Below are 13,583 nucleotides of genomic sequence, written 5' to 3' on the forward strand. Positions count from 1 at the left end.
TCTAAGCTTCGAATCATTTCCCTTCTATTTACTATAATCCCTGATTTTTTTTTTTTTTTTTTAATTAACTGCATCAGAAGCGTTGATTTAACGAGATATCCGATAGTTTTTAATTAAATTACTCTGACATCTCTCTGTCTCCCTCCGTCACTTCCGGGGGAGGACTGGGATGAGAAGCGATTCGAATCTCGTCAGCTAAAAGGAGGAGGAGGAGGTGGAGGAGGAGTGCTTGTCCTCTCTATATGTACAAGCTAGAACTGTTGTGTTCTCATGACCGCCTGTCCTAGAATCGCGAAGCATGCATGCACTTGGTTCACCACTCGTCCCTCTCCCTCTGTCTGTTTAGCCAAGTTTTCACTTTGGTTGCACCCGTTGCTACGAAAATTTTGCAACACCACCATTGGGAAAGCAAACGCCACTCTCCTGCCCCTACGTTCTCTTATTATTATCATTCTTATTCTCCAATTGCGTTGCGCGCTAAATTCGGATGCTCTATATCGAGATTTTTGCACTATTCTATTCACTGGCAAAATATCAAGCGTCACCTTTCAAAAAACACTGCCGAGAATCTTCTCGAATAACAAGCGACGCTGAGAAACCGAGTCATTTTGAAAAGGAGAAATATTTATTTCAATTATTGTAATTAGCGTCGCGAGGACGTTGCACGTACATTAAAATGCGTTTCACGCGGCTTTACTGCGTGAGTCGATGGGGTAAAGAGGTGGAGGTAGAGAGAAGCAGGGAGGTTAGGTCGGGGCGATTGGTGTTTCGAACATTTCGAAGCTCGGAGAGTCGTCAGCAGCAGCGAGCGCGTTCCAGCTGAGAGTTGGCCGGCCAGACGGTCGAGCGAGACCACGCGAGAGAGAGAGAGAGAGAGAGGGAGAGAATGGTGGAACTAAAAGATCAAGAGAGTAAGGGAGTAAGAAAGAGAGAGAGAGGGAGGGGGGGGGGGGGGATCGCGGCGAGGGAACGTCGAGACCGGCCGGCATCGTCAACTGTACTCCGCGCTGTGCTGACTGGCTGCAGGCAGGCATTCTCGAGCTGGCTCTCGCGAAGGATCAACGATCTCACGTGTCGTCGTCGTGCCGTAGCGTACTGTGTCGTACCGTGTTGTGTTGTCACATCGTGTGCCCTTTTTGAGAAATGCTGAAAAATCCTTGCCTCCGGTCGTTGCGTGCAACCGCCCACCTGTGACTGGTCGTCTGTCACGCGACGATCGCTCTGTCACAGCTAAAGTGAGAAAAATTTAATTGCGTCGCGTACGATCGCTTTGCGAGTCACTCGCGTCGAGTGTCAATTTGAAGAATTTGGTGAGTAAGCGAGTCGAGGCTGAGCCGAGAGCCGTGACTGGCGAGGCCGAAGAGGCGATAGTACGTGACTGCTATCGACCCGTGAGAAATGTGCCGTTTCTCCCGAATGGCGAGAGCACGTCGGTCACATCGTGCCAACTGGCTGTGCCTGTGAACCGAGAGACCACTGAGCCATTCCTCGGCCTCTCCTCGACTCAACTTCCAATTGAAGCATTCTTGCCGAACCATCCACTGTGCGACGAGAACAATTGTACTGCCCGATCCTTTCTTACGCCGAGCCAAATTAAGCCAATTAGCCGGATCAGCTTGAAACGATTAACGAACAATCGTTATACTTGTTACTCCTGCGGATACCTTCGGCCGATTCGCTCATCCGTCGATAATCGAGAACCACCGCATCCTGCACTTTCCTTCGGGATCTTTCCGAAGAATCTTCAGAATTTCCCGTCATAAGACAATTCGACGAAAGATCTATATCTGCGGACTCGGTTGCAACGTTTCAGTGCTCAACGATACGGTTACGGTTTTTGTTTGCTTTTCTCGAGAATCCTTCCCGATGAGATACGCAGGGAGGAAAGGGAGGAGATAAGCAGCGTTGTGCTTAGCCAGCAATTACGAAGATAATCGAGTTGGTTCCTCGCAACGACCTGGCAATGCACTCTGCTGATTCTATGTCATTGAGTTCCAAAATAGCTGACCCATGGCAACATCGGCGTGCGTACATCTTATTTCAAGAGAAACAGCTCCTACGATTCTCTCCCACTAACGGTACGCTCGGCCAATTACATTCCGCACATTTTTCTTTCGGCGCCAAATATTCCACATCAATATTTTTTATCACGATGGAATTTTCATATTGAGTTTTCGATAAACGTAAACCTTTAATGCGACGGATACTGCTTTCATTTAGCCTGCCTGCAATATAAATAGTCTTCGCGATGTGAGGCTATATTGTGTACCATGTTGATACGACAAAAATAAGAGTATCGTGTGATATTAATAACAACACGAGAGTGGTGCTCGCTCGCTTGAGTGATCAATGTGTACAGACGAGATAGATTTGTACACTATGTTGAAACTGTAGATACGTATTGTCAGGACATAAGCTTGTTTGCATTTGAACGAGAATTGGAACGTTCTTACCTAATATCAATTCGACCAGCTGTGCAATTTTCTAATAACTCTGGTCTTTTTTCTACGTCTCGTCTCGTCTCGTCTCGCCTCGCCTCGCCTCGTCCCGTCTCTCTTTCTCAGTTCTCGCGCGTAATGAAATTTTCCACCGTAGTTTGTCTTAAATAGCGAAGATAAAAAAGAGCATAAGAAGGCCTATTATTTTTCCTCTCTTTGTACAGTTCTAATTATCAGCCATAGCGGGAGAGTTGCTTTTGCAATTTCTTGCACTCTTCGGCGTAGTTTCAGGAGTAACTTCTCGAGTCGAATAACTCCTCGTCGGATACACATTACGGAATAATGAGTTTCCCTTCGCTTCTTCCGGTACGGTTCCGACCAATTTACAACAACAGCATCGAGAGTCTGCCAGGCTAAACATTTATCAAGGTCAAACAATAAGATTTCACGTGGAAATAATCCGTGTGGCAGCGATTAAAACCGATATACACAAATTTGGCGATTTGTTTATATTTTTTCTTCTTTCTTTAGTAGTGGTAATACAAGTGCATCAATGTGTATGGTGAGAGGACGCATATATACACACATGTGCAAGAGGGTATTGGGACTCTAGCTAGGCGGATGTGGAGGAATGCGCCGAGTTGAGGAAAGTAAGGGTGAACTTATCGCGATGCCTGCTAAATATTTCAAGCGTGTTTACATTCGCGAGTCTATAGTCTCTTTCTTCGTATGTGCTACGAAGGAAATCTTGCGTCAAGTTACCGGTTTGCTGGGAGCAACACTTCGTGTGCCGCTTATTTATCGTCCGCATTCCATCGGAGAATAAGCTCCAGATAGCGTTAAAAGACATTCCGTTTACTGAAAAAAAAAGAGAGAAAAATAATAATCGACCTACACTAGTCCCGCCGTAAAGATTTACACAGATAACAATACAAGTATTGACGCGTACTGATTGTTACTCTAAAGTGCTGTGTACATGCTATATACACATATACATATAGCATATTTACCAGCCGACTATGATTACAGATAGCAGCCGTCAGAGTTTCGCGAATCGTTAATCGAGAATTCTCGACCGAGCGAATATAATTTTCACCTAAGACCTTTTTCATTGGTCCTTTTAATCCGGCGATTAGAATGATCGATGTCCCCGCTCCTCCCCTATTCACCCCCCGTCATACCAACACCACCCAAAACCGCTTTATCCGCCCGACTCGCTTCGCTCGGGAAAAACTTTATTCCCTACAATATTCAGCAGAGTCGAGTTCGACAAATCGTTTTAATTTAGCGCGAAGAAGGATTTTATTCCTAGACAGAACGAGAGATGCTCTTTTGCGGAGTAATGGAAAAACTGGGAGGAGCTGTAGCGGCACTCTTTTTTCACGCATCTCATTATTATTACACGTTTATAATTTAGACTCGCGCCAAATGCTCGCGTGTTCTTCCGAGAATCCAATTGTAAGCTCGCACACTTTAAAGCCGTCATGCACTAGTTTGCATGCCCGTATAGCCTGGCTAAGAACAGCCTGGTGTTCGAAGAAATGCCTGTTGCACACGTGCTTATTATGTAAAGAGGAGGAAGAAGCGATAAAAGCTAGATGGAATGAAAGGGGGATAGTAATATTCTCTCGAAAATTGGTGCTTGAAAGAAATATAAAAAAAAGTAGATAATATAATTTTAACGTAAATCAATATAATTGTCGTAGGATAAGGAACGGTGAAAGTGTCCTGAAAAAATTTGATAACGCTGCTGATGTACTGCAGGAAATAGGGAAATGTTGTTTTAACGTGAATCGATTTAATTTTTTTATGCAATGAAATTATGAAGTACGAAAAAATATAAAAAAAAATGGAGAAAAATATTTTAGTGTAAATCAATACGATAATTGTTGCAGGAGCGGTGAAAGTGTCCTCGACTTTGTTGGACCTCTGTAATAACGCTGGACAGGAGGACTGGTCGAGTCAGCGATTATTGAAGGGGAAGGAAGAGGAGGGAGGAAGTTTAACTTCCGGTGAGGAAAAATCATCCAACTATCGACGAGGTTTTTGTCCGGATGCACCAGTAGGTTTCGAGGGTAAACGCAGCCGTGTCGCTCCTCCGATACCTACCAATGGCAAGGTCATCGAGGACCACAGCGAGAAGAACAAGAAGAATTGCTCGGAAGATGCGATAAAGCCAGGAATCCAGGACGAGGAGGAGGGGGAGGAGGAGGAGGAGGAGGGAAACATGGGCTCGAATCTCAGCCGACACAACGGCAAGGGCCTTACGGGACGCAGGACCCAATCCTCCGGGGACCTATGCGAACCCAAGGGGAAACTCAACGTTGGAAAAATTCTTGCACCGTGCTCCAACAACAGGGCGAGGTAAATTCCTTAAAGTTTTTCCCATGTAAATCAGTAACGATATATACATACATAGAATAATGAGAAAAATATGATTTTCCGTATAATTCAGTAGGTACAAATTCTGCGGATCGTTGCCGAACCACCTGGACGATAAGGACTCTCTGGAGCAGGATCCTGGAGAGAACAACAACGTCACGCCGGATGCAATTACGGAGGACCTTTGCGGCGCTTATTCGCACAAGAAACGCTCGTTAGGCGTTCACTTCTCCGACGGGGGTCCAACCGGTAATCTCGATCTCGTTAAGCACGGATCCCAGGATTCCTTCGACGAGAATGATCCCTGGAGGTGAGAGGCCCATTGAAAGAGCCGATTCGTTCGGTGGAAATGAGTTATAAATTGCGCTTTACTGGAAAGAGTAAAATTGAAATCTGTACGGGTGAATCGATATCGTAGGTATCAGCAGAGCGATCTGGACCTGGTGCGATGTCGTCATGGGAATTTCGACGCCGTGCGGAGGAACCGGAGCGCCGATACCGTGGCAGACACCAAGAAGTACGTCCGCGCGACGTCGTTGAACGACAAATGCGGCAGGAGCTCGAATTTGGATCTGGTGGACACGTTGCCGAAGCGAAAGACCAGCATTCGCGACATCGAGAAGACCTTCGAGAGGATCACCCAGTCCCAACCAACCATGAATGTCCTTGAAACGGACGACAGTGTCCTGAGGATGATGCACAAGCCGGACTGCGAACTAGTCAAGCATCGACAGTTGAACAAATGCGTCGATTTGAAATTAAGCAAGATTACTGGAGAGCCGCAGGATCAAGGATACGCCTCGGAAAGATCCCCCGAGGACGAGCATCCTCCCTCGTTACCGGGACGACCCTTCCCCGCCGTCACCCCCGGTAAGCTCCGCGTCTTTTCAACAGCGTTCCCTCCTCCCATATCTCTCTCGCATCAGCCAAATTGCAATGTAGAGCACGCCTCAAGGTCGAAGACAGCGTGGCTTGGTCCTTGAGCCAATAGCACAGGTGCAAACGCTTAAAATAGATTTCTCGGGCGAAGATAGAAAGGAATCAAGCCGCCCTCTCTATCGCCAGACGGTACCATGTGACATTGTAAATTTTCCAAGTCAAGAATGCACTATTGATCGCTGGACCGTTAACGGACCTCGCCTTATTTCCAACTGGGTCACTCTGGTGCGTGCTCCATACGTCTCACCTATTGGCCCATTTTCACCGATGTCAACTATCAAGAAACCTCCCAGATCCTACACACATTTTCCGCTTTTCTCCTTTTTCCCTAATTACTCATACCTGTCATCTTTCGATTTTGGTGATATAGCAATGTGAAAGAAGGCTGAAAGTGAAGGAGAGTTGCATTTGCACCGGTTCGGTCACTGCGTGACAGCCACCGGAGAACTGGAATCCTCGTCGCGGAGCAAATACATGAGGATAATAGGGGGAGAAGATGCTCTTTTTCCATGTAAACGTAGAAACGTGAAGAAAATATGTTTCGATCCGAACGAAGCCTGATAGAATTAAGGGGGATGGGAAGATAATTGTAATTGGCAAAAATAAATCGGTGAGGGTTGCTGAAATTTGCATGGGAGACTCCCAGTGAGGGCGTTTACCTTGAGATAAGGGAACCAGTTAGAAATTGGCTCGACGGTGAATAGGGATTACTCAGAGTTCCGCGTATAGCAGCGATAACGACTCTTCCAAGGAGTTGCAGTTTGCAGCCTGAGTCTAATGCAGCTGCACCTTCGTGATGCACGCGACTAGCCCTAACATTGTCGACGCTTCTGCGGCAAATTATTCATAGCTTACTTACAACCCTCTCTCTCTCTCTCTTTCTCTGTCTCTCGGCTTTCCTTCATTTCGACACGAACTTCTTGCGAGAAAGGTCGTCGATCGCGAAATTACCACCCCATCTCCCCTCCACCTTTCTACTTCATTTGCAATTCGCTTCTCCTATACTTCTTCTGCCACTAACTTCTAATACCAATACCACCATCCATTCTTACCTCGTGCCTCTTCTGCTTTTTATTTTTCCATCCCCCCTCCTCCAAGGCCTGGGCTATAATTTATTTCCTCTATCTCCTCGTACGGGGAAAATCGAGAAATCATTTGGAATCAAATGAAAAGTTTACAAGCAAAATGGCAAGTTTCTCGTCGGTCTCACGCGATTTGCCATGTTGAGAAGAAGGGGAGGAGGGGTAAAGCGATGGGACGTAATTTGGTCTGGTAGCGTTATCGCTCTAGTTTGGATATTACAGCAGAAGCGACCAGCAGTCGGAAATCCGGATGGTCGGTTCTATTTCAGGTAAATGGACTTTCACACCGCGGATAGTTCATCATCGAGCTGCTGACTTTGCTCCTATCGTGATTAAATTACTTTTCGACCCGGATAACCCCCTCCCTCCCCTCTCCCCACACACAGGAAATGCCAACTTTGTACGATAGGAATGTCGACTATCCTTTCAGCTTTATAAATAGCCTGGGCTATTTATGGGGAAAGCTTTCACGTGACGCTACATTGAATCCCGATTAAAAAAAGAAACAAATGAGTAAATAAACAGCTAAACTGGTTTTGCTGAAAAATGAGCCGAGTGAGGGAGAGAGAAAAATCTATATAAATCGATAAAGCTTTTCCTTTTATTTTCACAGAGAGCACGTTTAGAGTAACGCTGCAGAAGAGCAGTCGGGGTTTGGGTCTGAGCGTTTCCGGTGGTGGAACGGCAGGTCCTGTAAGAGTGAAAAGACTGTTTCCCCAGCAACCAGCCGCGCTTTCCAATAAATTGCAACCAGGCGACATACTATTGGCAGCTAATGGAGTACCGTTGACAGGATTGAACAATTACGTAAGTGTATATAAGGAAATTTAAGAGGCGAATAATGGAAAGGGATGATGTAAATTGATCGACGAATGCAACTGGTTGCAGGAGGCCCTCGAAGTCTTGCGTACATCGGCCAGCACGGTGGAGCTGGTAGTTTGTCGTCTTCCTGGCGATAAGAACGTTTCACCCCCGGGCACTCCTCCACCCCCACCGGCACGTCGCGAGACTCAAGCTCCGCGAATTCTCAGCCCCCTGCCGCCCCTCCAGATCGAACCTTGCGGCGTGAGTAAAAGTTACCATTTCTCTCCATAGCAAAGTTAATTGTATCGATGGAGCACCGGACGATGATGCTTATTGCTCTCTGCAGGAATTCGATATAGAAATGGTGAAGGTGGGAGGTAGTTTGGGTTTCACTCTGAGAAAAGCGGACAGCAGTGCATTGGGGCATTACGTGAGAGCTTTGGTGAGAGAACCAGCGTTGAGCGATGGTAGGATACGACCTGGCGACAAAATCGTCGCGGTAGACGGTGCTCCATTGTCCCCGATGAGCCACGAGGAAGCTGTCGCCTTGCTCAGACAATGCGGACCGAAAGTTAAGCTGAGACTTTATCGGGACTTGGCGCAGACACCGGTCACTGCACTCTCACCAACCGAACCGGATAATCCTCTCCGTCCTCCCAGAACTAGCTTAAGGTAAATTCGCTCGCTGCAATTCTTTCATAAATTCTCCAAGTTTATATATATATATATATATATATGTGTGTGTATATGTATCGGATCGCGAAAACTGAACGGTTTTACAGGCAAGAGGCTGTGGACATGCTGTGCGATTTGGCCGTCCGTAAATTGTCCCCTGGTACGTCGAGCGAATCGAGCTGCCATCAAACTTCCGGTACCTCCTCCCATTCGCCCCGAAGATTACGAAGACTCGCTACTAAATCACCGAACATCGATAATCAATCAGGTATTTAACGACGAGCTCCTTCTCGGCTCAAGCACTATCGGCTTATTTGCGGACACGATCGAGTTACCACGAGGTTCCACTCTTTTTTTCCTCCATAATATAGAAATCTCGGAGAGACCGACATCGACGGCGAGCCAAGCGGAGACTTCGGATTCGGATCAGTGCTCTGTCAAGACTCAGATTACGAATTCTCAGGTTAACACGCCGGACGCGGACATAATTAATCCACCGGCGTTGTACGACGAGGCGGGAAAATCCCCGGCCCGTCCGAGCTACCTGAATCTCTCTGGACCGACGGAAAAGCCTCACTTCCGGTTCAACTTGAGCTCCAGCGACAACCAGGAGGCATCCGTTTCCGGTTCCAGTAACTCCATCGAGGAGAAAGCTTTATCTGTCGGCTTATCAGTGGAGCAGAATGATAACGAATTGCCGAGCGAGCCAATGTCAATGCCTCCCATTCTCTCTCTTAACAATCAAGACACTTCGGCCTTCAGTTACAAGAATCCTGCTTATCAAAGTGCCAATCCGGCCTGCGGCACCCTCGAAGTTGCCAAGAGCAAAGTTTCTCATTCCAGCGATCAGGATATACCAGGTAAAATCTACGCCTTTCCTCCTTCTTACCCGAGACTCATGCGCTTGAAATTATTTGCCTCGTGTGATGCGTCATGCTAAATTTCCCCTTTCTACCTTCAGGCAAGGTTCTGGGACGTGAAGATCCAGCTGGTAGCAAAGGCTTACTTAAGTGGAAGGGTGTGATGTTCGCTCCGAACGAGAGCTCGAATGATCCAAAGGAGAAAAAGGAAGAGCACGTTGGTCGTGATACAACCGATTCGGTATTCAATCACGATGTTGTTGGACAAGACAGCGAGGTACTTATCACACCTGTCTCGAATAATCCTATAGTTTTTATTCTCTTATTTTAGCTATCATTTTGGCCCCCGTTTCACTATTGATTTTTTGTCAGGTGTTCATGGTAGAACTGACCCGTGGCTGGAACAGTCGATTAGGATTCAGTTTGCAACCCGATGGTAATCACACGGTTATCTCCGTCGTTCATCCGGATAGCGTTGCTTCCAAGGATGGAAGACTCAAACAGGGAGATATACTGATTATGGTATGATAATCTTCAACGTTTTAACGATAATGTCTCGGAGCTGTTTTTCAATTCCATTCTTCTCTATCGTTTCAGGTGAACGACGAGAGCGTGGAAAATATGTCAACGAGCGAGATAATAGACTTATTACGCAAAATACGAGGTTCGATAGGCATTACAGTGATAAGAAAAATGAAGCGTGAAAACGCATCGTGACGCTAGTCAATTTTACGATCTAATAATAATAAATCTGATGATTCTAACCAATAGATTTTTCTCCAATTTCAACCTGTTCTCCGTTTCACTCGAGTTTCACGGGAGAGAAATTCTTAATTGTCGCATAAAAGCAATGAAGCTAACGTAGATCGATCTGTCCGCTGACACGAGCCCCAACTTTCGGCTCTGTGGTACTTATATAAGACTGTTTTTATTATAATAGAGAGGAAAAAAACAAACAAATGTAATTTACGCTACCGAGACACAAATTATTTTTAACGCGTTTGTCGCTTGGAGCAATAATTGCGTATAATGACAGATGGGTCCTAAGCACACGGGCCATATGTTTCCTAAATGGGTGAAACAAAAATCAGTATTTTCTTATGTTTAAGATTTAAGAAAATATATCGATATGTCCAAAGCTGTAATTATCTGTTTTTCGTCCGTCTGACTTTCGAATATTCTTATGTTATTTGTGTTTATTGTACATATATAGTAAATGAAAAAAAAATTGCTAAAAAGATTAGAAAAAATGTGTAAAAATAAGTAAATAACTCTAACTTATTGAATCATAGTATTTATAGGATCGAGTAACTACCTCGAGAGATGCCATAGCACTGCACTTAAGATACGTGCGGTCGAATATCCACACATTAAACTACAGCTTTAAAATAATTTTCATTCCAATAAATACAGTAAATATGGTCTTAGATGAGATAAGATTGGAAGACGTAAATAAGGTGATGACAAACAAGCACGTTTTATGAAAGAAAAAAGACAAATAAATATAAGAGAAATACCTATCTATGGTGTTTTAAAATTAGCAGAATATCACCATTATTAAGCAAGTAAACCTATTATACATTTACCCATGTAAATAATGTGAGATACATATTAAACAATACCAAAGTGTTTAAATAATATTTAAGAATAACGAAAGAAAACTATTTTAAAGTTAAATATTAATAAATTACGATTACTCTGTAGATACTCGAAATATACGAATTTATTGGTTCCTCAACACATTTCTATTCTTCTTAAATAATATCATATAACATTTTAGTTTTAGATGAATCAAATGCATCAGCTATTTACGAAATTCTAGTTATTAAATACATTTCAAACAATATACATAATTTTGTATGTCATCGAAAAGCTACATATATGGAAAAATAAATACCATCTGGATGCTATATACAGGTTACATATTAATACTAACATATTGATATTCTAATATGAAATTATTGTTTATTTTTTTCTAGTTTTGTGCGCCTTCTTCGGCTCAACTTCATCAGCTTGATTTACTGATGCTCTATCTCTTTTTCTAAGCGATCGTCTAATCATAAAATGCTCATTATCACTTTGCAAACTCTCGTTTCCTGCTGTTAATTCACTTTTGCTCGAAATTTGACGAGGAGTTGAAACATAGGTAAAGTTCTCTGTGCTTGAATTATCAGGTAAGAAGTCATTTAAAGTGGCAGTAGCAACATTACTTATTTTTTCTTCCTCCTTTGAAATATCAATCCTATTTACATTAATTGTAGATTCCTCTGTAACAGTGCAGTCTAGCTCATCCATAAATGTGTTCTCATTAATGCTAAAATCCACATTCATATTTGAAGGTAGTCTTGAGTCATACCTTTGCAAAGGACATAAATTAGAATCAGATTCTTGAAACTGATCATATGTAAAAGATCCAACATTTTCAAGGCTATCACTAGAAGCTCCACTTCTCTCCACAGTTTTCTCATCTTTGTTCAAGTCACTTTTAATACTTTGGTCAAGTACTAAATTACTAGTAGATTGCTCAACCACATTTGAGTTTTTTAAATTCCTGATCAAATTTTGAAAACTATCTTTATTTGTAGCCACTGGAAAAAAAAAACATAATTTATTTTTATTTTGCTTTAAAATTTCATAAAGGTTTAACTTACAATATTGTTTTCTAGCTTCATCTATTACATTATCCTTGGTATTTCGTGTCACTTTCAATTTCTACAAAAACATAGTAAACATTATATACTGTAAAATTATTAGAAAAGTGCAATATTTTTATAAAAAAAAAAAAAAAAAAAACACTGACATTGATAATAGAGGTTTTTTGAACTTTTTTCTCAATTATTTCTTCATCTTCACACGATTTAATAAGTTCTGAAACAGGCCTTGGATTATCCTTGTCACATTCAGAATTAAAAAGTACTATGTACCTTTGCAAACGCATTTCTAAAGTTTTTCTATCTCCCAAAGATGACAATCCCAACTCTTTCAGCTTTTTACGTAACTCTGGATCTTTCATTAAGCTCACTACCAATTTAGGAAGTGGTTTTCTCTTCTCAATTTTCCTGAAATAAAGCAAATATTTAATTAATAAAATACAGCACCCTGTAAACAATTAAAACTAATTTTTCTTACTTGGCTGGCTTAAACTCTCCAGATTCTCTTTTCAAGCAATCATCAAGATGTTTATTTATATGGGTTTCTGCAACATCCACTTTGCAAACTGGACAAGAAACAAATTTCTTCTCCATTATCTTTTGATCATTCTTTTTAGATTTTGGAGTAAAAAATGAGTGTACTTTGAGTCCAGAACTAGTACTAGGGCTATCAAATGTTCTTTGTACATCTTCTACACTAGATACTGGTGGCAGAGATTTACATGAAATCGCAGAATCAGAAGATATATTTGTATCTTCATAATTGGATGCTACAGAAATATCCAAATCTAATTGTACTTTATTTGATAAAGAGGATTTTGGTGTTGAATTAAAATTTTTATTTTGTACTGCTTGCGCTTTCTGTTCTAATAAAACTTTTTGCAATTTAGGTTTAACAATGTTATAACTCAACAGTATTTCATTCAAAGTTTTATTGATCCGCAAATCTTTTTCAAATAAATCTTCAAAGCATGCAGGACACTGAGTTTTATAATGTAAATATCTTCTAATGCATAGTGAACAATCTAAAATTGTGAAAATAAAAGTAAATGAAACATTTAACAATTATATTCAGATTAACTTACAATTATGAGAGCACGGTGTGATTACGGAAGTTTCAAAAAACTCATAGCATATACTGCAGGTCAACAGATCTTCGATTCGCTGAAATAAAAAATAGTATTAAGTATTAAAAGAAAGGTATTAAAATAAAGGTAAAATAGTTACCTTTAACTCCATATAATCCAATGGCCACATGATAGCAAATGAAAAGGATATGATTGAAATTATTCTTGTACTTTCACATATTCCTGTAAAACATTTTTTAAGCTTTAGTCTTTAAATGCTATTAATGCACTTAAAAGATGAATTCAGCCCATTGATTAAAAACTGAAACTAGAATCAATAAGCTAGTCAAAAAAGAAAAACTTGCGATTTAATGAGAATTGACAAAAAATTAATCATAGTTGACACATAAACAATGTAAACATAAGTAAAGTAAAGAGTGGGGGAAAAGACGTGAGCATGGTGAGCGTGTTTTGAGGTGACGGTGACGGGTGACGGTCTGACGGTAACCGCGTTCAACTTTCGAAGTTTCAATAAATGGAGTCTACAGTCAACATACCAAAGCCAAACCAGGCCTGCCAAGTGCCAGTATGTTGTATGTATGTATGTATGTACATTACCTATAGCTAGCATTTCTACGTTACGACGGTTACGACTATGAGTTACGACGAGCATACGACGTGATAC

General features: G+C 42.2%; 2 protein-coding genes across 6 annotated transcripts in view; one reads left to right on the forward strand and one right to left on the reverse strand.

The window, feature by feature from the left end:
- Positions 1–10,929, forward strand: part of LOC136780244 (uncharacterized) — a 28,209-nt gene extending 17,280 nt beyond the window's left edge. The window contains exons 3-13 of the mRNA XM_066738486.1: positions 4,334–4,802; positions 4,894–5,130; positions 5,239–5,690; positions 7,455–7,648; positions 7,730–7,906; positions 7,992–8,317; positions 8,428–8,588; positions 8,692–9,180; positions 9,282–9,457; positions 9,553–9,702; positions 9,778–10,929. Coding sequence (XP_066594583.1) covers positions 4,334–4,802; positions 4,894–5,130; positions 5,239–5,690; positions 7,455–7,648; positions 7,730–7,906; positions 7,992–8,317; positions 8,428–8,588; positions 8,692–9,180; positions 9,282–9,457; positions 9,553–9,702; positions 9,778–9,897 — 2,951 coding nt within the window. The 3' untranslated portion in view covers positions 9,898–10,929. The remainder of the gene's footprint in view (positions 1–4,333; positions 4,803–4,893; positions 5,131–5,238; positions 5,691–7,454; positions 7,649–7,729; positions 7,907–7,991; positions 8,318–8,427; positions 8,589–8,691; positions 9,181–9,281; positions 9,458–9,552; positions 9,703–9,777) is intronic.
- Positions 10,930–10,985: 56 nt separating this feature from the next.
- LOC136780246 (E3 ubiquitin-protein ligase RAD18-like) lies at positions 10,986–13,558 on the reverse strand. 5 transcript variants are annotated; one of them, XM_066738492.1, is made up of 8 exons: positions 13,517–13,558; positions 13,059–13,141; positions 12,917–12,995; positions 12,310–12,856; positions 11,981–12,239; positions 11,832–11,892; positions 11,537–11,768; positions 11,298–11,447 (listed from the first exon to the last, which is right to left on the reverse strand). In XM_066738492.1, exons 1-8 carry the CDS (start codon positions 13,527–13,529, stop codon positions 11,432–11,434), a joined length of 1,290 nt encoding a protein of 429 aa, XP_066594589.1. In that variant the 5' UTR covers positions 13,530–13,558; the 3' UTR covers positions 11,298–11,431. The 5 variants fall into 5 exon arrangements, with proteins under 5 accessions (XP_066594585.1, XP_066594587.1, XP_066594586.1 ...); XM_066738491.1 differs by having other exon boundaries at positions 11,298–11,462; positions 13,517–13,557; XM_066738488.1 differs by having other exon boundaries at positions 10,986–11,768; positions 13,517–13,553.
- Positions 13,559–13,583: the final 25 nt, after the last annotated feature.

This window comes from Prorops nasuta, unplaced genomic scaffold (genome assembly GCF_024137725.1).
Source record: "Prorops nasuta isolate Cenicafe-Biocafe unplaced genomic scaffold, Cenicafe_Pnas_1.2 PNAS00018, whole genome shotgun sequence".
Lineage (NCBI taxonomy): Eukaryota > Metazoa > Arthropoda > Insecta > Hymenoptera > Bethylidae > Prorops > Prorops nasuta.

What these genes read in the sequence shown, in the direction of transcription:
- LOC136780246 (XM_066738488.1), bottom strand. An exon ending in TGGATTATATGGAGTTAAAG is followed by an intron (nt 12,996 to 13,058) that starts GTAACTATTTTA and finishes TTTTTATTTCAG; the next exon opens with CGAATCGAAGATCTGTTGAC. An exon ending in TGAAGCTAGAAAACAATATT is followed by an intron (nt 11,769 to 11,831) that starts GTAAGTTAAACC and finishes TTTTTTTTCCAG; the next exon opens with TGGCTACAAATAAAGATAGT.